Source organism: Oncorhynchus clarkii, chromosome 8 (genome assembly GCF_045791955.1).
Source record: "Oncorhynchus clarkii lewisi isolate Uvic-CL-2024 chromosome 8, UVic_Ocla_1.0, whole genome shotgun sequence".
Classification (NCBI taxonomy): domain Eukaryota; kingdom Metazoa; phylum Chordata; class Actinopteri; order Salmoniformes; family Salmonidae; genus Oncorhynchus; species Oncorhynchus clarkii.
In genome coordinates, this window is record NC_092154.1 from 15,947,315 (window position 1) to 15,974,961 (window position 27,647).

General features: G+C 44.1%; 2 protein-coding genes across 5 annotated transcripts in view; both read right to left on the reverse strand.

The window, feature by feature from the left end:
• The window catches only part of LOC139415012 (palmitoyltransferase ZDHHC14-like), a 30,644-nt gene extending 15,942 nt beyond the window's left edge, over window positions 1-14,702 (reverse strand). Inside the window, exon 1 of the mRNA XM_071162743.1 lies at window positions 13,626-14,702. Within this exon, the coding sequence (XP_071018844.1) occupies window positions 13,626-13,870 (245 nt within the window). The 5' untranslated portion in view covers window positions 13,871-14,702. The remainder of the gene's footprint in view (window positions 1-13,625) is intronic.
• A 5,945-nt stretch (window positions 14,703-20,647) lies between these two features.
• LOC139415013 (AT-rich interactive domain-containing protein 1B-like) overlaps window positions 20,648-27,647 on the reverse strand; it is an 83,242-nt gene continuing 76,242 nt past the window's right edge. For all 4 annotated transcript variants that reach the window (XM_071162745.1, XM_071162746.1, XM_071162748.1 and 1 more), the window contains 6 exons: window positions 26,309-26,465; window positions 25,759-25,875; window positions 25,538-25,625; window positions 24,306-25,101; window positions 23,827-23,957; window positions 20,648-23,572 (listed from right to left, as the gene is read on the reverse strand). In XM_071162745.1, coding sequence (XP_071018846.1) covers window positions 21,878-23,572; window positions 23,827-23,957; window positions 24,306-25,101; window positions 25,538-25,625; window positions 25,759-25,875; window positions 26,309-26,465 — 2,984 coding nt within the window. In that variant the 3' untranslated portion in view covers window positions 20,648-21,877. The remainder of the gene's footprint in view (window positions 23,573-23,826; window positions 23,958-24,305; window positions 25,102-25,537; window positions 25,626-25,758; window positions 25,876-26,308; window positions 26,466-27,647) is intronic.

The following is a 27,647-nucleotide window of genomic DNA, read 5'->3' on the forward strand; positions in this document are numbered from 1 at the left end:
CAAAATCAAAAGTAACAATCAATACCTGGTGTGGCCACCAGCTGCAATAAGTACTGCAGTACATCTCCTCCTCATGGACTGCACCACATTTGCATGTTCTTGCTGTGAGATGTTACCCCACTCTTCCACCAAGGCACCTGCATGTTCCCAGACATTTCTGGGGGGGAATGGCCCTCACCCTCACCTTCAAATGTGCTCAATGGGATTGAGATCCGGGCTCGTCGCTGGCCATGGCAGAACACTGACATTCCTGTCTTGCAGGAAATCACGCACGAAACGAGCAGTATGGCTAGTGGCATTGTCATGCTGGAGGGTCATGTCAGGATGAGCCAGCAGGTAAGGTACCACATTAGGGAGGAGGATGTCTTCCCTGCAACGCACAGCGTTGAGATTGCCTGCAATGACAACAAGCTCAGTCCGATGATGCTGTGACACACCACTCCAGACCATGACGGTCCCTCCGCCTCCAAATCGATCCCGGTCCAGAGTACAGGCCTCAGTGTAACGCTCATTCCTATTGCAGACAGTCTGAGCACTGATGGAGGGATTGTGCATTCCTGGTGTAACTCGGGCAGTTGTTGTTGCCATCCTGTACCTGTCCCGCAGGTGTAATGTTAGGATTTACCGATCCTGTGCAGGTGTTGTTACACGTGGTCTACCACTGCGAGGACGATCAGCTGTCCGTCCTGTCTCCCTGTAGCACTGTCTTAGGCGTCTCACAGTACGGACATTGCCATTTATTGCCTTGGCCACATCTGCAGTCCTCATGCCTCCTTGCAGCATGCCTAAGGCACGTTCTCGCAGATGAGTAGGGACCCTGGGCATCTTTCTTTTGGTGTTTTTCAGTCAGTAGAAAGGCCTCTTTAGTGTCCTAAGTTTTCATAACTGTGACCTTAATTGCCTACCGTCTGTAAGTTGTTAGTGTCTTAACGACCATTCCACAGGTGCATGTTCATTAATTGTTTATGGTTCATTGAACAAGCATGGGAAACAATGTTCAAACCCTTTACAATGAAGATCTGTGGTTATTTTGATTTTTATGAATTATCTTTGAAAGACAGGGTCCTGAAAAAGGGACGAGTTTATATATATAATGTGTGTGTGTGTGTGTGTGTGTGTGTGTGTGTGTGTGTGTGTGTGTGTGCATGTATATACAGTGCCTTGCGAAAGTATTCGGCCCCCTTGAACTTTGCGACCTTTTGCCACATTTCAGGCTTCAAACATAAAGATATAAAACTGTATTTTTTTGTGAAGAATCAACAACAAGTGGGACACAATCATGAAGTGGAACGACATTTATTGGATATTTCAAACTTTTTTAACAAATCAAAAACTGAAAAATTGGGCGTGCAAAATTATTCAGCCCCCTTAAGTTAATACTTTGTAGCCCCACCTTTTGCTGCGATTACAGCTGTAAGTCGCTTGGGGTATGTCTCTATCAGTTTTGCACATCGAGAGACTGACATTTTTTCCCATTCCTCCTTGCAAAACAGCTCGAGCTCAGTGAGGTTGGATGGAGAGCATTTGTGAACAGCAGTTTTCAGTTCTTTCCACAGATTCTCGATTGGATTCAGGTCTGGACTTTGACTTGGCCATTCTAACACCTGGATATGTTTATTTTTGAACCATTCCATTGTAGATTTTGCTTTATGTTTTGGATCATTGTCTTGTTGGAAGACAAATCTCCGTCCCAGTCTCAGGTCTTTTGCAGACTCCATCAGGTTTTCTTCCAGAATGGTCCTGTATTTGGCTCCATCCATCTTCCCATCAATTTTAACCATCTTCCCTGTCCCTGCTGAAGAAAAGCAGGCTCAAACCATGATGCTGCCACCACCATGTTTGGCAGTGGGGATGGTGTGTTCAGCTGTGTTGCTTTTACGCTAAACATAACGTTTTGCATTGTTGCCAAAAAGTTCAATTTTGGTTTCATCTGACCAGAGCACCTTCTTCCACATGTTTGGTGTGTCTCCCAGGTGGCTTGTGGCAAACTTTAAACGACACTTTTTATGGATATCTTTAAGAAATGGCTTTCTTCTTGCCACTTCCATAAAGGCCAGATTTGTGCAATATATGACTGATTGTTGTCCTATGGACAGAGTCTCCCACCTCAGCTGTAGATCTCTGCAGTTCATCCAGAGTGATCATGGGCCTCTTGGCTGCATCTCTGATCAGTCTTCTCCTTGTATGAGCTGAAAGTTTAGAGGGACGGCCAGGTCTTGGTAGATTTGCAGTGGTCTGATACTCTTTCCATTTCAATATTATCGCTTGCACAGTGCTCCCTGGGATGTTTAAAGCTTGGGAAATCTTTTTGTATCTAAATCCGGCTTTAAACTTCTTCACAACAGTATCTCGGACCTGCCTGATGTGTTCCTTGTTCTTCATGATGCTCTCTGCGCTTTTAACGGACCTCTGAGACTATCACAGTGCAGGTGCATTTATACGGAGACTTGATTGCACACAGGTGGATTGTATTTATCATCATTAGTCATTTAGGTCAACATTGGATCATTCAGAGATCCTCACTGAACTTCTGGAGAGAGTTTGCTGCACTGAAAGTAAAGGGGCTGAATCATTTTGCACGCCCAATTTTTCAGTTTTTGATTTGTTAAAAAAGTTTGAAATATCCAATAAATGTCATTCCACTTCATGATTGTGTCCCACTTGTTGTTGATTCTTCACAAAAAAAATACAGTTTTATATCTTTATGTTTGAAGCCTGAAATGTGGCAAAAGGTCGCAAAGTTCAAGGGGGCCGAATACTTTCGCAAGGCACTGTATTTACACACACACACACTTTGTGGGACACGCTGTATATTGTAAAATTTGAATGGGTGACAGACCACACATTTAATATCCAACTTTTTACCTAAATTATTCATACTCATTTATATGTTAGTATTAAACTGTTATTTACTTTCTCAAAACATAAGAATTATCTGTAAAACAAATAATGATACATTATTTGGTTACAACACTCAAGGTGTTGGTGAAGAACCATTTTTAAGAGTCTACAGGAGGGCCCACCAGGCTACGCAATGAAGACTTGACAGGGAAGTCATTTTTTTAACCCGAAGGCTAGCCAACTAGCCAACTAGTCAACTATCTAGTAACCCCTTGGATACGTGGTTGGTGTCTCTTTTTTGAACAAAATTAAACAGATATATCTTATAACTGAACAAAATAGTAAGGTGGCCAATAACTGGCGATAATACGGGACGCATTTTTGTAAACCGCTTATCAAAAAGCTGATAGTAGTAATACTTCCACTGAAATGTCAAACATGCTAATTGCTAACCCGTTTTTACGGCACCAATAATCACAAAACATTGATGGCTTGATCACAAGATAACACTGTTGAAGGCATTTCTTAAACGCTGTTGAATATGTCAATAATATGAGTCTTAGTGTAGTCTCTGTATATGGGTGGGTGGAAAGTTCACAACTAATAAAACTGTTAGGATAAACAGGAATGTGCACACACACACATAATTATTTGATTAACTTGTAACAACAAAGTCACTTAAACCATGCCTAGTGTTTTGTTCATGAACAGATGTTGGTTAGCACTACTGTACTGTCTGTCCTCTGTACCTAACATCATTAGATGACAAGACTGGGGCCGGGGCCAAGGAGGAATGGCCTTCCTGGAAAACTTTCTGTGGCACAATTCAACACATCCCATACGGCTCTGGTCAAAATTAGTGCACTATATAGGGAATAGGGTGCCATTTGGGACGTATCCACTGACTGAAATCTACTGGCCTATTTTTCCAAGCATTTTCCTCGACTGGCATCCGTAACAAAAGCATGAAATGAAAGGTATGCCTTCATATTTATTTTTACATTATTTCTACAAATGAACAGACACTCCATTCTTCTCTTCTCATAGCCTGGGTCTATAGCAGCAGACGATTTTCCCGATAGGGATCCTTTGTTCGTACCCCCCCATGTCAATTGAACTTATCCCAGAGGCTGTTCCAAGACGCCGCCAGTGGGAGAAGAGGTATTCAGAGTCTGACTCAGGTGCCGTGCACATCATCCACGGCTTCAGAGTATATTACTCGCTAATGTTCAGTCTCTGGACAATAAAGTAGACGAGCTCAGGGCGAGGATCTCCTTCCAGAGAGATCAGGGACTGTAACGTACTGTTTTACGGAATCATGGCTCTCTCGGGATATACTGTCCCCGTCCATACAGCCAGCTGAGTTCTCAGTACATTGCACAGACAGGAATAAAGAACGCTCCGTGAAGAAGAAAGGTGGTGGTGTATGTTTCATGATTAACTACTCATGGTGTGATTGTGATGACATACAGAAACTCAAGTCTTATTGTTCACCTGACCTAGAATAACTCACAGTCGTGTATATACCCCCTCAAGCCGATACCACGACGTCCCTCAAGGAACTACACTGGACTTTATGCAAACTGGAAACCACATATCCTGAGGCTGCATTTATTGAAGCTGGGGATATTAACAAAGCAAATTTGAGGAAAACTCTACCGCAGTTCTATCAACACATTGACTGTAGTACTCGGTCTGGAAAAACACGATCACTGCTACTCCCCCTTCCGGGATGCCTACAGGGCCCTTTGCTCCTCCCTTCCTATAGGCAGAAACTCAAACATGAATTACCCGTTAAAACACTGGTTTCACCAATCGGAATCCATGCTTCAAGATAGTTTTGATCACGCGGACTGGGCTATGTTCCGGGTAGCCTCTGAAAATAACATTGAGGTATACATGGACACAGTGACGGAGTTCACCAGAAAGTGTATAGGGGATGTTGTTCCCACCGTGACTATTAAAACCTAACCAAATCAGAAACCGTGGATAGATGGCAGCATTTGCGCGAAACTGAAAGCGCAAACCACCGCATTTAACCATGGCAAGGTGACTGTGAATATGGTTGAATACAAACAGTGTAGTTATTCCCTCCGCAAGGCAATCAAACAGACAAAACATCAGTACAGAGACAAAGTGGAGTCGCAATTCAGACACGAGGCGTATGTAGCAGGGTCTACAGACAATCACGGATTACAAATTGAAAACCATCCACGTTGCAGACACTGACGTCTTGCTCCCGGACAAGCTAAACACCTTCTTTACCCGCTTTGAGGATAACACAGTGCCACCGAAGTGACCCACTCCCAAGGACTGTGGGCTCTCGTTCTCCGTGGCCAACATGAGTAAGACATTTACAGTGCCTTGCGAAAGTATTCGGCCCCCTTGAACTTTGTGACCTTTTGCCACATTTCAGGCTTCAAACATAAAGATATAAAACTGTATTTTTTTGTGAAGAATCAACAACAAGTGGGACACAATCATGAAGTGGAACGACATTTATTGGATATTTCAAACTTTTTTAACAAATCAAAAACTGAAAAATTGGGCGTACAAAATTATTCAGCCCCTTTACTTTCAGTGCAGCAAACTCTCTCCAGAAGTTCAGTGAGGATCTCTGAATGATCCAATGTTGACCTAAATGACTAATGATGATAAATACAATCCACCTGTGTGCAATCAAGTCTCCGTATAAATGCACCTGCACTGTGATAGTCTCAGAGGTCCGTTAAAAGCGCAGAGAGCATCATGAAGAACAAGGAACACATCAGGCAGGTCCGAGATACTGTTGTGAAGAAGTTTAAAGCCGGATTTGGATACAAAAAGATTTCCCAAGCTTTAAACATCCCAGGGAGCACTGTGCAAGCGATAATATTGAAATGGAAAGAGTATCAGACCACTGCAAATCTACCAAGACCTGGCCGTCCCTCTAAACTTTCAGCTCATACAAGGAGAAGACTGATCAGAGATGCAGCCAAGAGGCCCATGATCACTCTGGATGAACTGCAGAGATCTACAGCTGAGGTGGGAGACTCTGTCCATAGGACAACAATCAGTCATATATTGCACAAATCTGGCCTTTATGGAAGAGTGGCAAGAAGAAAGCCATTTCTTAAAGATATCCATAAAAAGTGTTGTTTAAAGTTTGCCACAAGCCACCTGGGAGACACACCAAACATGTGGAAGAAGGTGCTCTGGTCAGATGAAACCAAAATTGAACTTTTTGGCAACAATGCAAAACGTTATGTTTGGCGTAAAAGCAACACAGCTGAACACACCATCCCCACTGTCAAACATGGTGGTGGCAGCATCATGGTTTGGGCCTGCTTTTCTTCAGCAGGGACAGGGAAGATGGTTAAAATTGATGGGAAGATGGATGGAGCCAAATACAGGACCATTCTGGAAGAAAACCTGATGGATTCTGCAAAAGACCTGAGACTGGGACGGAGATTTGTCATCCAACAAGACAATGATCCAAAACATAAAGCAAAATCTACAATGGAATGGTTCAAAAATAAACATATCCAGGTGTTAGAATGGCCAAGTCAAAGTCCAGACCTGAATCCAATTGAGAATCTGTGGAAAGAACTGAAAACTGCTGTTCACAAATGCTCTCCATCCAACCTCACTGAGCTCGAGCTGTTTTGCAAGGAGGAATGGGAAAAAATGTCAGTCTCTCGATGTGCAAAACTGATAGAGACATACCCCAAGCGACTTACAGCTGTAATCGTAGCAAAAGGTGGCGCTACAAAGTATTAACTTAAGGGGGCTGAATAATTTTGCACGCCCAATTTTTCAGTTTTTGATTTGTTAAAAAAGTTTGAAATATCCAATAAATGTCGTTCCACTTCATGATTGTGTCCCACTTGTCGTTGATTCTTCACAAAAAAATACAGTTTTATATCTTTATGTTTGAAGCCTGAAATGTGGCAAAAGGTCGCAAAGTTCAAGGGGGCCGAATACTTTCGCAAGGCACTGTAAGTGGTTAACCCTAGCAAGGCTGCTGGCCCAGACAGTAGCCCTAGCCGCATCCTCAGAGCATGCACAGACCAGCTGGCTGGAGTGTTTACGGACATATTCAATCTCTCCCTATCCTAGTCTGCTGTCCCCACTTGCTTCAAGATGTCCACCATTGTTCCTGTACCCAAGAAAGCAAAGGTAACTGAACTAAATTATTATCGCCCTGTAGCACTCACTTCTGTCAGCATTAAGTGTTGAGAGGCTAGTTAAGGATCATATCACCTCCAACTTACCTGACACACTAGAACCACTTCAATTTGCTTACTGCCCCAATAGATCCACAGACAATGCAATCGCTATCGCACTGCACACTGCCCTATCCCATCTGGACAAGAGGACTACGTTTGTAAGAATGCTGTTCATTGACTATAGCTCGGCCTTCAACACCATAGTACCCTCCAAGCTCACCATTAAGCTCGGGGCTCTGGGTCTGAACCCAGCCCTGTGCAACTGGGTTCTGGACTTCTGACGGGCCGCACCCAGGTGGTGAAGGTAGGAAAACACCTCCACTTCACTGATCCTAAACACAGGGGCCCCACAAAGGGTGTGTGCTCAGCCCCCTCCTGTACTCCCTGTTCACCCATGACTGCATGACCACGCACGCCTCCAACTCAATCATCAAGATGGCAGATGACACAACAGTAGTAGGCCTGATTACCAACAATGACGAGACACCCTACAGGGAGGAGGTGAGGGACCTGGCAGAGTGGTGCCAGGAAAATAACCTCTCCCTCCACATCAACAAAACGAAGGAGCTGATTGTGGACTTCAGGAGACAGCAGAGGGAGCACGTCCCTATCCACATCAACGGGACTGCAGTGGATATGGTGAAAAGCTTCAAGTTCCTCGGCGTACACATCACTGACAATCTGAAATGGTGGGTGAAGAAGGCGCAACAGCACCTCTTCAACCTCAGGAAGCTGCAGAAATTCTGCTTGGCCCCTACGACCCTCACAGACTTTTACAGATGCACAATTGAGAGCATCCTGTCGGGCTGTATCACCGCCTGGTACGGCAACTGCACCAAGAGGGTGGTGCGGTCTGCCAAACGCATCACCGGGGGGAAACTGTCTGCCCCCCAGGACACCCACAGCACACGATGTCACAGGAAGGCCAAAAAGATCATCAGGAACATCAACCAAACGAGCCAAGGCCCGTTCCCCCCGCTATCATCTAGAAGGAGAGGTCATTACAGGTGCATCAAAGCTGGGACCGAGAGACTGCTTCTAAACAGCTTCTATCTCAAGGCCATCAGACTGTTAAATAGCCATCACTAGCCGGCTACTACCCAGTTACTCAACCTTGCACCTGAGAGGCTGCTGCCCTATCTACATAGACATGGAATCACTGGCCACTTTAATAATGGAACACTGTTTACATAATGCTTTACTCATTTAATCTGGATATACTTTATTCTATTCTACTGTATTTTAGTCAATGCCCCTCCAACATTGCTCGTCCTAATATTTATATATTCCTTAATTCCGTTTAGATTTGTGTATTGTTGTGTATTGTTACATATTACTGCACTGTTGGAGCTAGGAAAACAACATTTCGCTACACCCACAAAAGCATCTGCTAAATATGTGTGCGACCAATAACATTTGATTTGAATTAGAAAAATGATTGGGAAGAATCATGTCCATGTAATCCGTTAATATTTTGGTGGGCACAATATCCAATCAAAATCTCTTAACCTCACGTCTGTTCCCTAAAGTCTTCTATGGGTTGTTACAATATTGGACATCAAGATCCCCATGATTTAATGAGTGAGGCATGTTGAGCGCAGGTTTGAGTAATTGGTTTCAGGTTATAGTCTAGGCATAAAACGACATTAAATATTTAATGGTATTAGCCATGAAGTGAAATACCATGCTTTTATTCACTTAGCATAGTCAGTGTGAACTGATATGAGATCTGTATGGCTGCTACCTTGGCTCTGTGAAGCGGCTACGCTGGAATTGAATTAGACTGAAACTCAGATCTTATCAGTTCGTCATGCTGGGATTGGAAATAGATGCAGCAAGTTTCCAAGTAGTCCTGTTTAAAAAATGTCTACCATTGTAGACTAGAGGAGGTTATCGGTCAATGTTGTTGTTGGCATTGTAGAGAAAACATGGATAATTGTCAGAGGGCTGGATTGGAGATCTGGCACAGTGAAGGGAAAGGTTGGGATAGGGTCATGGTAGCGTGATTCTTTCACTCTACCTGCACTTCACTATCCCACTGCCTTTAGAAATATACGGACTATGCCCTTGGTAAAGACTATAGAATCTGGATAGTATTGGATACTGTACTGAAAAAAAAATGTCTGAATGAAAGCTTGAAAGGTAGACTAGCAGTTAAGAGGGTAGGCCCAGTAACCAAAATGTCGTTGGTTCAAATCCGCGAGCCAACTCTGTGAAAAATATATGTGCCCTTGAAGAAGGCACTTAACCCCTAATTGCCCTGTAAGTCACTCTGGATAAGAGCGTCTGCTAGATTACTAAAATGCAAATGTAGGAGATGTGTAAACATTCAGGCATGAGTTTCTCATTTCAATTTATCAGGCTTTATACAAGGCAATGAATAACCAGAAGTTGATCCATTCCAAGGTTGAATCACGACACAATTCGTCCTTGTTATGTTTCATTCATTGGACCATTTGTCCAATGTTTCCCAGGCAAATCCCAGAGCATGTTGGACTATAAATGGATGAATGTTTTGGCTGTAGTTTAGAGATGCTCTCCGTTCTGGCTAGAGGAGTGCAATTACTTTAGTCTTATCTTTAGTCAAACACAACAAACAGACAAAGTCTGAGTCTCAAATGGCAACCTATTACCGTTGTAGTGCACTATATAGGTAACAGGATGCAATTTGGGACGGAGACCAAATCAAACTAGAACAATTGGTGACTCTTCTCCAGTTGCCTTGGAGATGCAGGCTGTTGGTTCGACAGGACACAAAGAGCCTAAGAGGAAACTGTTACCATGGAAACGGGAACACTGGGGTGTCATGTTTTGGAAGGTATGGAACGTGGGAGGAATGAAAGGCAACAGAGAAGGAAAGACGGGGGGGGGGGGGGGGGGAGATGGGTAGACTGACCGGAAAATATATGTCAGTCATCTCCCAGTTCTCTCTTTACATATTAGGATCGGTGTCACTCTCAAATGAATGAATTTGCATGTCATGACAGTGGGCCTATATGAGCTGTCATGCAGATGTATAATTGAAGACATCTGCATATCTGACTGACTTACATTTGTGGCATTTCATCACTCAATGAATAGCCTAGGCCATTGAATTACAGGCTTGTCTGATTAATGACTAAGATGGAAATGTTCAGGCTGATACACTAAGCAAATCCAAAAAGTTTCTGAATTTGAACCCATCTTGATTGCAAGATTGAAAGATTGCAATTATATAAACCTTTAAAAATTACCCTTTGAAAACCTGCAGAAGCTTAGAGAGCCACGAAAACATTTCAGACCTTCAACGTGCAAGACAGGATCCCAGAGGATGACAATGAGACTTGCTGACTAAGTTGAAAGGATGGTTTGTCCTGTACCCCCGACCCTGCGGACTGCACAACCATCACAAGACCTCCTTGTGTTCATATTTCTCAACAGCATGTCAGAGCCCTGGAAAAACCAAATGAAATACATCAGCCCACCAAGGAATGCATTCAACTGACCCCAAAATCAAGTAACTCATTAGTCATTACTATCACAAATATCTTTCCTGACCAATGAGGATTGAGAACCATTAAGTTCCTGCAATGTTTGGAGCTCTGCTCACCCAAAGTTTGACACTTGACTGAGTGGAGTAAATTTCATCTGCTTGGCGAAAACTAAGCTCTGTGACCATATGGTTGGGGGGGGGGGTTCGTTCCACCTCAAAAAGCACAAAAAAAATGGATTTCGACACCCGCCATCTCAGATTGTTCTCAAATGTTTCTGTTGTTAGAAACAGATACAATTAGCATCCCTGCAACATTATTTTGTTGAAATATTACTTGATATCTGAGAAATTAAGCTAATTGATTGAACCCAAATTGGCCATTTTAATTTATAGGATTAATATAATATTCAATAAATATAGTACCGAACATCCAACTTGGATCAAACTTTATTTCTAAGAATGAATTAGACATGAGGAATCCAAAGAAATAGCCAAAAGCCACCCATGGACCCCCTACAACCTACGCCAATCCTACACCAACAACGAGTATAAAGTATCAGTTCACTATGTCTGACAAGTACTATGGAGCTGCGGCTCAGAGTATTGTTTCTTCATCCTATGTATTGTATTCTCAGAGAATTTGGTGATGTTTTTTTCCCCTGTTCAGAGAAATTAGTCATTGAAGTTGTTAGGTTTATGTTCCATCCTGATACTGTACACTCGTTGTTGGGGTGGTATTGGTGTGGGGTGTGGTGTGGGGGGGTCCATTGGTGGCTTTTAACCCTTTATTTGGATTCCTCATGTCTTATTCATTGTTAGAAAAAAAGTTTGGTCCAAATCGTATGATAGGTACTATATTTACTGAATATCACAAAATTGAAAATTTGGGCAATCAATTAGCTTAATTCCTAAGAGATCAAAATATATTTAAAAAAAATTATGATGCAGGAATGCTAATTTTACTACAAAAAGTATTTCCGAACAATCTTAGATGGTTGGTGTCATGGTTTTCTGAAATGATATGGAACGACCAGGGAAAAAGAGTCTAGACAACATTCTCTCTTTATTTATTTATTTTATTTAACTAGACGAGTCAGTTAAGAACAAATTCTTATTTACAATGAAGGCCTGCCAAAAGGCAAAATACCTCCTGCGGGGACGGGGGCCTGGGATTAAAAAATAATAATAAATACAATATAAATATAGGACAAAACACACATCACAAAAAGAGAGACAACACAACACTACCTAAGACAACAACATAGCAAGGCAGCAACACAACATAACAACATCATGGTAGCAACACAACATGGTAGCAGCACAAAATATAGTACAAAAATTATTGGGCACAGTCAACAGCACAAAGGTCAACAAGGTAGAGACAACAATACATCACACAAAGCAGCAACAACTGTTAGTAAGTGTCCATGATTGAGTCTTTGAATGAAGAGATTGAGATAAAACCGTCCAGTTTTAGTGTTTGTTGCAGCTCGTTCCAGTCGCTAGCTGCAGCGAACTGAAAAGACGAGCGACCCAGGGATGTGTGTGCTTTGTGGATTTTTAACAGAATGTGACTGGCAGAATGGGTGTTATATGTGGAGGATGAGGGCTGCAGTAGATATCTCAGATAGGGGGGAGTGAGGCCTAAGAGGGTTTTATAAACAAGCATCAACCAGTGGGTCTTGCGACAAGTATACAGAGATGACCAGTTTACAGAGGAGTTTGGAGTGTAGTGATGTGTCCTATAAGGAGTATTGGTGGCAAATCTGACGGCCGAACGGTAAAGAACATCTAGCCGCTCGAGAGCACCCTTACCTGCCGATCTATAAATTATGTCTCCGAAATCTAGCATGGGTAGGATGGTCATCTGAATCAGGGTTAGTTTGGCAGCTGGGGTGAAAGAGGTGCGATTACGATAGAGAAAACCAAGTCTAGATGTAACTTTAGCCTGCAGCTTTGATATGTGCTGAGAGAAGGACAGTGCACCGTCTAGCAGTACTCCCAAGTACTTGTATGAGGTGACTACCTCAAGCGCTAAACCCTCAGAGGTAATAATAAACACCTGTGGGAGGAGGGGCATTCTTCTTACCAAACCACATGACCTTTGTTTTGGAGTTGTTCAGAACAAGGTTAAGGGTAGAGAAAGCTTGCTGGACACTAAGAAAGCTTTGTTGTAGAGCATTTAACATAAAATCCTGAGTATAAGACTGTATCATCTGCATATAAATGGATGAGAGAGCTTCCTACTGCCTGAGCTATGTTGTTGATGTAAATTGAGAAGAGCATGGGGCCTAGGATTGAGCCTTGGGGTACTCCCTTGGTGACAGGCAGTGGCTGAGACAGCAGATTTCCTGACTTTATACACTGCACTCTTTGAGAGAGGTAGTTAGCAAACCAGGCCAAAGACCACTCAGCAACACCAATACTCCTTACCCGGCCCACAAGAATGGAACAGTCTACCGTATCAAAAGCTTTGACCAAGTCAATAAAAATAGGAGCACAATATTGCTTAGAATCAAGGGCAACGGTGACATCATTGAGGACCTTTAAGGTTGCAGTGACACATCCATAACCTGAGTGGAAACCAGATTGCATACTCCCAAACTCTTTATATATAAAGGTAGACAATTAGCTACATTCATAAATCAGTGGGGTCTGTGTATCAAATGACACAATATGCACATTGTATATGGAATAGGGTACCATTTGGGATGGAAACGGATTAGAGGGATAGCAAAAGCAAAGTGTGTGTGTGTGTGTGTGGGGGGGGGGGGGGGGATCTAACATTTTATTTTGGTATACGTGTCATTAGTTTTCAAGATATATAACTTTCAAAATAGAGAAATAGAGCCATTATACCTGCTTTATTAAAAAAGTAAATGTTGAAGGTATATATATATCTTGAAAACTTGATTGCTGACATGAAACATTTTGAGACTATATCACCAATGAACTAATGAAACAAATACCTAAATATAGTTTTAGGGTTAAATTTCCTTTAAGTGTGGCACACTTAGAAACTTTGGCACTCTTTTAAAAACGACTGTTCACACCTGTAAATGATGAGATCTTGCATGAGCTACTGTAGTGTAATTTGCACTTACTCGAATGCGAAGAAAAGCCCGCTGGTGACCATGATGAGGATCAGGGTTAGGTAAAAGACCCCAGTCTGTCTCGCCATCATGACCCTTCCATTACAGTAGAATCTATTTCGGCCAGGGAAGATCTGCCACTTCCTGCGGGGAGTCCTCTTCTTTTTGTGCCCCGAGGTCTCCATAGACGATGAGTTGCGCGTGCAGATCGGATTATACTGACATTCTCGCACCGGCTCATCAAGTCCGAGATGCATCTGTAAATAGTGCACCTTGCAAAACAATACAAAGAATTCAGGGGCAGCTGATAAATGGGGTTAAAGACGTGCTCCGTGCTTGTTCCTGATCCTTTGGCACAGTGATGATGTAATGCTGTCAGAAAATGTCAATTTCTGTACAATACATTGCAGTACAAAACAAAAATTCTTAAATACTTTTAAAAATAAGTTTCATTTTCTGGACGTGCATCCTCCAGAATTTGATCAGCTATACCACTTTGTCAGTGTGAAAATAAACATAGCTTGAATTGTTTGAATAACACTTCCATTGTGTTTTTGAAAACTGTAACTGTAGCCACTAGCGAGGCGTTACTGGCCAGACTTATGTAAACACAATGCAATCAAAAAATGTGGAGGACGCGAGAAGAAACCCAGTCATAAAGACGTCCTTCGAGTGTCCTTAAAAGAGAATAATGCTGTTCACATTTAAGTGCAGAGAAGATACAGCCAATCGTTTAGCCACTCAGTGTATAAAAATGCAATTCTCCAACGAGGATATACGCAAAATAAAATATGTTTTGCATTTTACTGCAGAATAGCGCGGAATGGATGTCTAGAGGTGCACGGCTCTCGTTGCAAGCCGCCAGTACAATAACGTCGTGTCCGCAGTCTTCGTTGGTTGGTAGCAATAGCCTATACTTGATACACCTCACATTCTCACAGTTCTCTCGATTCGGTAAAATAATGATTTTATAGTGTTGTTGTGGAGACGCGTAATCTTATGTTCATGCCTTCATGGTTTTGAAAGCAGAGACATTTGTATCACTGCAACAACAGCTCGCCACCCGTTGCCTGTGTTGCTGCTGCCTACAATGTACAGCAGCCCCAACAACAAACACATGCGCGCACACGTTAGTAGTGCCATGGGAATTGTAGTATCGGTATTTGTATTTCAGATGGAGTATACTAGTCTCAAATTGAAATATACATCCTAATGTTCAAATGCATAGTAATGAATAAGTATGCTACAATTGATTTTCGTGGCTCAAAAAATGTGTATGTAGATAGAGTAGTTTAGAGCGAATTAAAGGTTCTTAGCTGAGCATGTTTCCACCGTAATTATTTAAGTGTCGGACAAATAAAATTACCACTTTGAAAATAAACACGATTTTGAATGTCACTGCAATTGTGACAGAAAACGATAACAACTACAGCTAATGAAAGGCAAGCGACTGCTTATTTATTTATCGATCGCTGTACTGTTTGTGAATATAATAATAGCCGTTTTTGTATTAAAAATGTAGTAACTACTATAGCTAGCTAATTGTTTACTTATACGACAAATTATTGTGAACCATAAACAACGTCCCATTATCCCTTTTCAGGTGCAGCTTTCCTGACGACTGTCGCCTCTGATTGCAGGATTTGGCTCAACGTTTGCAAGGTAGCAATGATTGATGTAGGCTAGCATTACATCTTGGCAATTTAACTTCAGATGCCTGTTAGCCCTGACCGATGACGGAGTGATATTATACTGGTCCACATAATCTGACTTCATTGTCATGCACAGTCCGTACACAACACTACGCTCATCATGTTTTAGCAGGATCAGATGGTGGCAGGTGTCCCAGCAGGGTCAGACAGCCATGGAAGTACAGTCTACAGAGCTCTGGTGAATTTTGTAGTATATTGTAACGAGTGAAGGGATACAAAGTCACATCTTGAGTTGATGGCTAGGCTACAGTCTGGGAATAATGGTCATTTCAGGTATTGTACCTTTGATTCTATTCTTGGATAATATAATGTATAATGTATTATTAGTATTATTATTAGTACACCAAGGTAATTCTTTGTCATGTCTCATCTGAGCAGGATCAGATGGTGACAGGGGTCTCAGCAGGGTCAGTCAACCAGGGAAGACTAGTGCGTGATGGCACTGAGGTGAACTTTTGCAGCTGCAACACTATTCTCTCTTTGCAACAAACACTGGACAAGACAGAAGCTTCAAAGATTGAAACTATTTTAAGGCAGTCTGACAAACCTCTATAAAGTAGATTTTCAAACTGTATCAAGGGTTGATAGAGGCTTTTCCCAATGACACAAAACATGTATAACAAAAATGTAAGACCTGGGAGACACTTGATGATGAATGGATACATGTGTTTGAATGCCCAGTCATGTTCATATCGCAGACATACATTTCTGCAGTTTAAGACCTTCCACAGAACGTACTATATGCCAGTGAAACTGAATATCATGCAGTCAGAAATGTAATTCCTCTGCTGGAGGTGTAAAACACAAAAGGGAACATATTTGCATATGTTGTGGTCTTGTGAAGGTTGACTGAATTCTGGCCAAGAGTATGTTATTTTATCTCAGCATGTCTACATACTCTCCTTTCTCCACGTTTTTTGTTTGCTTGGAAATGTTGATTCTGGAGACTTAACAGAAGAAACTGTGTAATGTAGAATTTATAGCAACTAAGAAATCCATTGCCATTAATTGGAAGGTTGGTTCTCCTCCCACAATATCACAATGGATGGCAGAAGATTAAAAGTATACTGTGCAACTTTCATAAGGTCTGCCTTATATGGAATACTGTACAACGAAAGGAGTCTGTATTGAAAACATGCCCACGTCAATGGAGATGCCTATTTAGGCAATCCCTAGCTGCTGGACTGCTCAGTCCTGGCCATGGTAGTCTGCATGGCCCTTGGTTGTCACTCTGGACTTGGCCTAACACCTGAAACCAATAAGGAATGTTTCACTAAGATCCTAAAGCTGAGTGGGGTGTGTTGGGTTGGGGCGCTGCAGGGCGGTGGACCCCTAGGGACAGGACAGGGGCGATTCAGCTATATTATGTGAAAGTTAAAAGAGCTCTACAATACTGTTAGGCCTATGATATGAATTACAGTGCCCTCTGAAATTATTGGGACAGTGAAGCATTTTTTCTTATTTTGGCTCTATACTCAAAGTTTGGATTTGAAATCAAACAATGACTATGAGGTTAAATTGCAGACTGTCAGCTTTCATTTGAGGGTATTCATCCATTTTGGGTGAACCATTTAGAAATTACAGCACTTTCTGTACATTGTCCCAATACTTTTGCACTGTTAAAATGGGACTAATTCATTTTATGTGTATTAAATTAGTAATATTCATAGCACAAAATGACTACATCAAGCTTGTGACTCTACACATTTGTTGGATGCATTTGCTGTTTGTTTTGGTTGGGTTTGATTATTTTGTGCCCAATAGAAATGAATGGTAAATAATGTATTATGTATTATGTCATTTTAGAGTCACATTCATGTAGAAGTGTTTAGATTCTTATTTACAATAAGTGACCACAAAAGGGTCATATTCATATATATTTTTAAATGCAGGAAATTAGCTTTTGTTGCCCAAAAACTCTTGCCAGGTTATGCCTCCCCCCCACTTCTAAAACCAAAGTTGTGCCCCTACTGTTTATGGCTGTAATGATGGTTATGTTTGCGCAGCGATTGTGTGCGTGTTCACGTGTGCATGTGCGTGCACTGGGTCGTAACCTTTGAACCACTCCCTTTCTGGGGTTCGCAGGGCAAAATCTAGCACTCTACTTCTGACCACGTCCCATAGGGCTCTGGTCAAAAGTAGCACATTATTTATGGGATAGGGTGCCATTCGGGACAGTCACAGATCCTGAGCTCATATCACTTTTGAATATATACTTGGCAGAGCAGCACAGTGGTGCCTTTGTTTTTTCATTCTATTTTAAGCTGATGAGGGCCATCTTTGTAAACTTCCATCTCAGCCAAATATGCCTTCTAAAGTGGTCAAATTAGATTTAGCGTGTTATGAGAGGAACGTGGTTGTGAGGGCACAGTGGCTGAGAAGCTTCACTCACAGAGGATATGGCCTGTAGACAGCCCATGACCAGACGAGATTACTAGGCAGTTACTGACTTATGAGGCACTGTAAAGAGCTGATACCAAGGCTAGTTTATAATGGAACCAGGGCTGTCTCTGGTATCTCACACATGAATCTGGCAGCTCACACATGAAGCTTGCAGTAGAACTGTTATGATTTATGGCAGTTTTTTTGTGGTAACTCGTTGGTTAACCAGAAATATGTTCACATTTCTTCTAAGAAAGCTCATACTGAAAAGAGAGAAACTTGTAAAGAATCATACATAAGAGTAGACAGCATTATAATGCAACATCAGGGATATTCAGTTGGCATTCTTTTTTATCTTGATGCACACTGACTAGCCTACACCAAACCACATCGCTTCCTCGCAGATTTTTACCCTTCCAGGAAGAGCTGCTAAGTCTCACCAAACTCTAATTATAGCTAATTAAATGAGCAGGCCACTTAAACACATGGACAATAAATACATTGAGAGTTGATATTGTTTACTATTATGTCTGTTTTCTAGACAGCTTGTTCAGTCTTAGGCTGCGTCCATAATGGCACACTTTTCCTTACAGTGCAGCAGAACCCTGGTCAAAAGTAAGGCACTATATAGGAAATGGGGCCCCCTTTTAGACGCTACCTTGAAATGCAGCTCCTGCAGGGCTCTACAGGGCAGGCAGGGCTCTACAGGGCAGGCAGGGCTCTACAGGGCAAGCTGGGCTCTACAGGGCAGGCTGGGCTCTACAGGGCAGGCAGGGATCTACAGAGCAGCAGGGCTCTACAGTGCAACCATTTTACTTGCATATGCGCCTAAATATTTTGCTGTATGACCTGGGATTTTAATTTGGGAGAACCAGCTTTATTACCTCAAATTTCTTTGTGTACCTACATGTTTCAACTTAGTCACACACATGCTCCTTGTAAAAAATAAAAAAGTCAGCGTAGAGCCCCGCCAGGGCAGGTTTAGAGTTTGTTAGACACCCTACAAACTGGAATCAATCCACAGATTCCACCTCTAAATGTTTTCTGCTCACTGGGTTGACTCAGTTTGGGCCCACGTGTAAAGTACGTCAATGTCACATCCAGCATGTTATCCAGGGAACGATGGACTGCACTGGCTATAGCACCACTGTACAAGGTGAAAACTGATTTTGCTAGGGGAGTGAGTTTAGCCTATAAATTGGGGACCACGAGCAACTCGTGTACCTCAATGTCACCTCAAGTGTGTGTGTTCAATGGAACGATGGCCACCCCTGCAGTACCGGAGACAGGGGCGTTCCTGGCTCTCCGGGCCCTGGGCTGGGGCTCGCTCTACACCTGGTGTGGAGTGGACCTGCTCAGCATCGCAGTCTGGAAAGCCATGGGGTCCATAGTGTACGTATTAATGAACTCAACCCATCTCATTTATCATGCCGTCAGAAAACAGACCAGCATCATCCCTATTACCCAACACTCAGTAAATGTAGAACATATTTGTCCATCATTGCAGCTAACAGATCAGGCAGATGATGCAGTCCGTTTTCCCGGCTATTAAAAAAACCCGAAGGATCAGCCAACTCAAGAGGAATGGGACACCATCTTCAAGTCTAAAGAGGACTGAAGGTCGAGACGATATTCTCACCCTGGCTGAGAGCAGCATTAATAAGTCACTGCGGGACTTAACCATTACTGTGGGATGGGCAGTCAGTTGGTCACTGTGCTGAGAAGGAAATGAATTTGGCGTCCACAATGCGTGGTCCAGCCACTCTTCACTGATGCTCATCTGAGGCCTATGAAGAGAGCACCCCTTGCCTGAAGGAGGAATTATGAAACAAATTACTGTTGGACTGAGGCATCACGGTTAATTTAAACTCCCTTGGATAATCTTAATTTCTGATCAGAGGTTTACTATGTAAAACCACAGGAGCCCTGGACTGTCTTGTACTGTACAGTTAGCCTAAACACCAATCTGTTTGTGCTCGTTGTCAAGCCATATTGTTGCTATGACGAGTATCACGTAGTTTACATAAGACCGGCACTAAGGCTAGTACAGTAGTCCTCGGCAGCGACTGCGTTCTCATTTGTGTAGTGCTTGAACAGATCTTGAATCTACTCACTGTGCTTTGTCATGAAGGCCACAAGATGGATGGTCTTAAATCTGTATATGATCGGATTTCTTTGTCAATCAAAATGTATTTCACACTATTTGTTCTGCGAAAGAATAAAAAGCTAAATGTGTTTGCAATTCTGAAGACAGTGAAAGTTGTGCAGCTGAATGTGAGGTGCCTGGTTTCTCTTACACAGATTGAACCATCATTCAATGTAACACCTAAGCGTTTACCGTCAGCTATTCCCATAAAAGACGAGTATAAAAATGAGAACAAACCTGAACCATCTTAAACTGGGCCCGGCTAGCCATATAACAAGTATAAAAATGAGAACAAACCTGAACCATCTTAAACTGGGCCCGGCTAGCCATATAACAAGTATAAAAATGAGAACAAACCTGAACCATCTTAAACTGGGCCCGGCTAGCCATATAACAAGTATAAAAATGAGAACAAACCTGAACCATCTTAAACTGGGCCCGGCTAGCCATATAACAAGGAATGTGTAAAAAAGCTTGTGACAGCTGTCCCTGATGTTTTTCTACACATTTAGCCCACATAATCAAGTTGAAAGAGCATGTCATGCAAACGTTGATGCCACAGCTGTGGCATTTCTGTCATGCATAGAATTCCTTCTCTGTGCCAAACTACTACGGTACTCATCTTCAGTCTGATTGGTTGCAGTTATGAAATATAACATGCCATGTAAGCAAAAGCGAAGCGACTTTCAGTCACGCGTGCATACAACCACAGCCATACGAAAACACTTTGGCCATATTCTGCCGCGGGCCTCCTGTTCACAATGTCTGGACAGAAGAATCAAAAACACCTTCAGTGCTCAACCAAAATCCATGTACGTTTATTCTTAACATGTGGAACATAGAATAAAGATTTTATACTGAATAAACAATGTAAAGTTGATCAAATGAAAGGGGGAGAAGTACCCTATATGTAGAGTAAAAAACAACAACACTCAACTGTCAATCAGGCATGTTATACAACATTGTTATTCTGGAATACAGTTCTGCCCATCATGGTCTGCTAGCTGTCTGTACAATCTAAATACGCTCGTCTTTTCAGAACCAAAACTAGAGCGGTCTCATCCCTATATGTCCTTAGACCTGTCCCAGTCAGAATATTTTTTTTAAATACATAAAATGACTAACCTCATTTGAAGTGAGTAACTAAATATCCAGTATTCAAATGAGCAGTAATAATAATTCTAAAGGTCATTATAATTATCAACTACCATCACTTATCTATACCACATCTCTTGGCGAAGATACCAAATAGGGCTGTCAATGTACATCTTCTATATACAAATGGGCTTATAGATAGAAAAGGAGATAAGGACTGATGGAAGTACTGTGTTGCTATGGTTACCAGTAAGTCAGTTGAACAGGGTGTCTTGTTTCGTCCCTGTTATACTGGTATGGTAAAAAATATTATGATGCAATACTTGTGGTCAGTTGCCTGTGGTCGAAAGTCATTCACATTTGTTAACCCCCCCCCCCCCCAACAAGCCTACTAAATCCTATTGCACAATAGGGCACCCCCCCAGAACAGGATATATGATGTACTGTTATATATTCAGAGTAAAGTCAGTGGTTTTTTCTTTACCTTAATACACGATAAAGAGGTCTATCTACAACATGATTCACAATTTAAATAAGTCTGCTTCCCCCTGCAAAAAAACACCAACAAAAAGATCCCATACAGACAAACAGCCACATACAAATAAAATGTAAGCACGAGACCCCAAAACTAAAGTACGTTACCTTTCATTGGGTGCCAACTTTGGTTAAAACAAAAACGAAGCAACAAATAAAAATAGACTTTTAAAATACCAAGTATTAAATATTTTATTAAAATTATTAAAAAATTCCAAATAAAAAGGTTGTGATTTGGGCAGAGGAGCTATATATATATTTATTTGTAAAAAAAAAAAAAAAAAAGTGTCTTATTTAAATAAAAATATAATACCACCCACACCGATGTGTTTGTGTTCACTGTAGCCTGGTAGTCAGACCAACCCCCCCTCCCTCTGTTTCTTTGCCTGTGGCTGTCACGAGGAGCGTCCAATCTTAAACAGTACTTCACACATGATGGCCGCCACGGCTGAGCTCAGCACAGAGGACAGGGAGATATCCAGTAGCCTGCTCTCGTAGAGAACCAACTCTGTCCGGTGCTCCTTGGCCATGGCCAGCAGAGCCTTGGCGGCCCTGCACATCATGTTAACGCTGGGGGGTTGGGGGTGTGCTGCTGGGTGTAACAGGCTGTGAGGTCCCTGCTGGTGCTGGCACATGGCCACGCAGTCCTCCAGGAAGCCGATGAGTATCCCAACGCTGCCCTTCTGCAGTGCGATGGCGCGCGCCGCGGTCGGGTCCCCCTGCGCCAGGTTAGAGAGCACAGCCACTGCCATCTCCCGGCACACCTGGGACTTCCGCTCACCCACGTGGTGCACCAGGGTGGCGTAGAGCTTCTCCTGGCGGCTGAACGGCGGCGTGGCCAGCAGGAGATCCACGTTGTTATCCTGGATGCTCAGCTTGCACAGGCACTCCAGCACCAGTCTCTGGGGGGTGAGGGAGGAGGAACAGCTTGCCGTGGTGAAGGGGTCCTGGGCCTCGGCAGAGGGACACACCATCCAGTGGAGGAGCCCGTCCAGGATGGGCAGACAGATGCTCTCTGGGTAGAGGGACAGGTCTAGTTGACCTGCGATGTTAGCCAGGGTGACCAGAGTGTTCTCCCTGAGGGCTGACAAACAGTCCCACCACCACTGGTCTTTACTGCAGGCCCGGCCCTGCTCCTCCTCTCTCTGGTAGCTGGGAGGCATCCTCCTCCTCTGGGGGTGCAGGTGGTGCAGCAGGACCAGCCGCCCCAGGATCAGCACCAGGCCAGGGTGGCAGGACATGTCGTTGTCATTCCCCGGGATGAAGGAGAGGCCGCGGACAATGTTGGAGATGCAAACGCAGCGGCGGGCCAGGGCGTCCTGCCAGGGTTCGGCCGTGGAGAGGGGCGCCTCGTCCCAGCAGCGAGGCTCGTCCTCCAGCAGGGTGAAGATAGGGCTCTGGGTCTGCGTCCCGGGAAGACCGTTCCTCTCTGACAGAGAGCCTGGCCAGGCACTCAGCATATCGTCCATAGTGGCTGTCTCAGTCATGCTCTTCTCTACAACAGCCTTCCTCTCCTCCTCTGTCGTTTCTGTCTTATCCTCCCTCTCTTTCCTCTCTGTAGGCTTACTGTTGGTCTCCTCGCCACGTATCTCAAAGTGTGTCTGGATGTGGGCAGTGGAGTCCCCCCCTCCAGCCTTCCAGTGCAGCAGTCCAGAGGTGAACCCCCTGGACAGACTGAGCTCCTGGTCCTCCTCCACCTGGTCCTCCTCCACCTTCACAGGCAGCTTGTCGTACTTACTGGCCTGTTTGGGCCTGGGCTCTGGGGTCTGGGACTGCTCGGTGGCGGCCCCCTCCTTTTCCTCCCCCTCTACCTTCTCTTTCAAAGTCACCTCCACAGGCTCTTCCTTCTCCTCTGGGACCGCCTCCTCTGTGTTGCTGTTGGCTGTGGTCTTCTCTAGCCCGCTGTCCCTCTGCTCTTCGTCTAACTGGCTGTCAAGCTCTGCAACGGTAAGCCCCTCTTCCTGGTCTGTGATTGGTCCGAGCAGCATCTTCTGGCCCTCGGTGCCCACCTCGTACTCATCCAGGATCCCAAAGATGGAGATCAGACTCCGGCGGAAGTACTCCACTATCAGCTCCAGGAAGCCAGGCAGCTGGGGAAACATAGCATATCAGAGGTTAGGTGGCTCTCTGAAATGATTGTGTGAAAGACTATTAGAGAACGGTTTGGTTAGGGGTATTTGTCCTTGAATCCAGTCATGGTCCAATAACCACACCACTGAGAATTAAGTCATGCATTTGACATGGTTTAGTATGGTATACTATAGATATTGGAAGTTTATATCATTCTCATGGATACTGGATATCATTGGACATTGTATGGATATGGTTTGTGTAGCACCGTCACCTGTGACAGGGTGAAGGAGGACACAGTGGTGTCGTCATACAGCAGGATGTTGATGGTGTCCAGCGCCCATGTGCTCTCAGCCAGCAGACCTGACTTCAGAGACATCATCACACGCCACGCCTCTGGGGTTCCTGAGGGTAAGAGGTTACAGTTCCAAGGTCGGAGGAGAGATGAGGGTCGCATCGAAAATGGCACCCTATTCCCTATCCCGTGCACAACTTTCAGATGCATCCATTATGAATTACCTGGCTAATGCTCTATAACAGTTTCCCAACCCTGGTCTTCCAGTACCCCCAACAATACACATTTTTACTGTAAACCTGGACCAGCACACCTGATTCAACGTGTTAACTAATCACCAAGCCCTCGAGTTGAATGACGTGTTTGTCAAGGGCTACAATAAACCTGTGTACTGTTGGGGACACTGGAGGACCAGGGTTGGGATAGACGGCTCTATAATAACAGGCTAATTCTCCTACCGGTCTCCTTGGAAGTAAGTCTGCGTCGGACCTTGAGTTTGGGCAGGGTGGCCTCCACTGACCCCACGGGGAAGCTGATATCTCTGTGGAGAGGTAGAATGCCCTGCCCTGACATCCCCCCACTGTGTGAGCCTGGCATGGACCCAGGCATCCCTGCCTTCTTCAGAGAGGCCATGTAGTGGCCCCCGTTGTTGGGGGAAAGGGGTCCGGGTCCCCCCATGGGCCGGGCGAAGGGGCTGGGGGCTCTAGTGATGTGGTTGGCCATGGCAGGGTTAGATTGGTAGGAGGAGGGGGGCTGTCGGGAAGCCATGGGGGGCATGGAGGAGGAAGAGGGGCATGGGTATGGGGACTGGCGTTGGCCCGGGTGTCCGGACGTCCATTGGCCGTCCTGGAGGGCCCTTCCCTCTGGGTCATCCCCCAGACCCCGGCCCATAACAGGGTAAGGTGGCCCCTGGCCCTGTCGGCCAGGGTAGGGCCCGGGGTAGCCCATGTCTGTCCTGGGGTGCCACATGTTGGCCTGGGGGCCCTCTGGAGAGGCTCCGGAGGGGAAGGGAGGACCTCCGCTCATCATGCCGTGTTGTTGGGGCCCCTGGATGGCTCCCATGCGGTCTCGGCTGTAGGGGTAAGGGTACTGGCCCTGCATGGGCCTGTGCTCCGGCCCCATGTAGCCCCCTCCATACTGGCGGTGCATGTCTGGCTGCTGCCCTCCGTACTGCTGCATGTCGTAGGCTTCACCCTCATGGCGCTTAGCAGGGGGACCGTACATCCCCTCTTGTCCCACTGGCCTCTTATAGCCCTGAGAGGGAACACAGAACTTTATACGTTAGATACTGCGGTTACAATGATGACCTTTTATTGATGTCTCTCGCTCCAACTCTCGCGCTCTCTCTCCAACTCTCGCGCTCTCTCTCCAGCTCTCGCGCTCTCTCTCCAACTCTCGCGCTCTCTCTCCAACTCTCGCGCTCTCTCTCCAACTCTCGCGCTCTCTCTCCAGCTCTCGCGCTCTCTCTCCAACTCTCGCGCTCTCTCTCCAACTAGCAACAAGCCATGGTGTTGGACAAGGTGGAGTAGAAGCCAATGATGATTACTTACTGGTTGACCGCTATCGCAAACCCAGTTTAGACTTTACTTTGCATTGAAATGGCCTAGTTAGCCTGTTTTCCATCTGTTCAAGTTTCAGTAGATGAAGCACAGTGCCCTCTAGGGGCAGGAGGCTTGAGGCTGGGTCTGACCTGTTGTGGGTACATCCCAGACTGGTGAGAGCCATAGGGCATGGGGCCGTGAGGGTACTGCTGCCCATAATTTTCATGTCCATGTGGCCTACAAAGAAAGAGGTACACCCTCAGTCAGAACACATAAACTATGCATATATAGGTAGCTTTATAAATAATGAGTCACTACATGTAAAGCCAACAGTTTTTCTGCATCATTCACAGAGCATGACACGTCTTACCGCTGATGGGGATATCGGTTGGCAGAGTACATGCTTGGGTCACCGCTGGAAGGTACCATGTTGTTCTGGCCCCCAGGGGGAGGCACGCCCCCCTCCGAACCCATCACAAGGTCTGGTCTGGTGGGTAGGACGACAATTATGAGCAGCTCATTCGTGGCATTTATATTACTGTCTGATGAAAGTCTCAGATTGAAACATCAAATGTTTTTGACTTGGGATTTACAATGAATCATATATTTTTATAATAGAGTGCCCTGCCTCAACTTCTGATCCATCATTTCATTATTAAGGTAGCACCTCTATTCCAGTTGTTTAAGCATGAAACACCTCTTTTCCTACACAGGGGAATTTCCCCAATCACTGCCTTGGAGAATTGGGATATTTTTTTGACCAGAGAAAAGAGCGCCTCCTACTGTCTCCCATCCATGGGACCAACCAGGACCAAACCTGCTTAGCTTCCGAGGCAAGCCAGCAGTGGGATGCAGAGTGGTATGCTGCTGGCACTCAGTAAATGTATCTACTATAGAATGTTGGTTATTAAGATACCCACCTCCTGTCGTAGCCAGGCCCGTAGGGGTACTGTGACCGCGGGCCAGGGCCCATACCCATCACTGGCATGGCTCCTGAGGGAAGACCACGGGGGTACATGTCCTGCATGGCACCGCTGGGCATCTGACCTGGTCTATAGGGCTCACTGCCCCCTGGCCCTGTGGAGAGAGAATAGATATTGTATATACAGTGGAGTCGGAAAGTATTCAGACCCCTTCATTTTTACCACATTTTGTTACGTTACAGCCTAATTTTAAAATTGATTAAATAAATGTTTTTACTCAATCTACACACAATATCCCATAATGACGAAGCGAAAACAGGTTTTTAGAAATGTTTGCAAATGTATAAAAAAAAACGAAATACCTTATTTACATAAGTATTCAGACTAGAGGTTGACCGATTATGATTTTTCAACGCCGATACCGATTATTGCAGGACCAAAAAAGCCGATACCGATTAATCTGACAATTGTTTTTATTTATTTGTAATAATGACAATTACAACAATACTGAATGAACACTTATTTTAACTTAATATAATACATCAATAAAATCAATTTAGCCTCAAATAAATAATGAAACATGTTCAATTTGGTTTAAATAATGCAAAAACAAAGTGTTGGAGAAGAAAGTAAAAGTGCAATATGTGCAGCTAACGTTTAATTAAGTTCCTTGCTCAGAACATATGAAAGCTGGTGGTTCCTTTTAACATGAGTCTTCAATATTCCCAGGTAAGAAGTTTTAGGCTGTAGTTATTATAGGAATTATAGGACTATTTCCCTCTATACCATTTGTATTTCATTAACCTTTAACTATTGGATGTTCTTATAGGCACTTTAGTATTGCCAGTGTAACAGTATAGCTTCCGTCCCTCTCCTCCCTGGGCTCGAACCAGGAACACAACGACAGCTGCCACCCTCGAAGCAGCGTTACCCATGCAGAGCAAGGGGAACAACCACTCCAAGGCTCAGAGCGAGTGACGTTTGAACAGCTATTTGCGCGTGCTAACTAGCTAGCCATTTCACTTCGGTTACACCAGCCTCATCTCGAGAGTTGATATGCTTGAAGTCAAAAACAGCGCAATGCTTGACGCACAACGAAGAGCTGCTGGAAAAACGCCCGAAAGTGCTGTTTGAATGAATGTTTAAGCGCCTGCTTCTGCCTACCACCGCTCAGTCAGAGACTTAGATACTTGTATGCTTGTATACTCAGTCAGATTATATGCAACGCAGGACACGCTAGATAATATCTAGTAATATCATCAACCATGTGTAGTTAACTAGTGATTATGATTGATTGATTTTTATAAGATAAGTTTAACTAGCTAGCAATTTACCT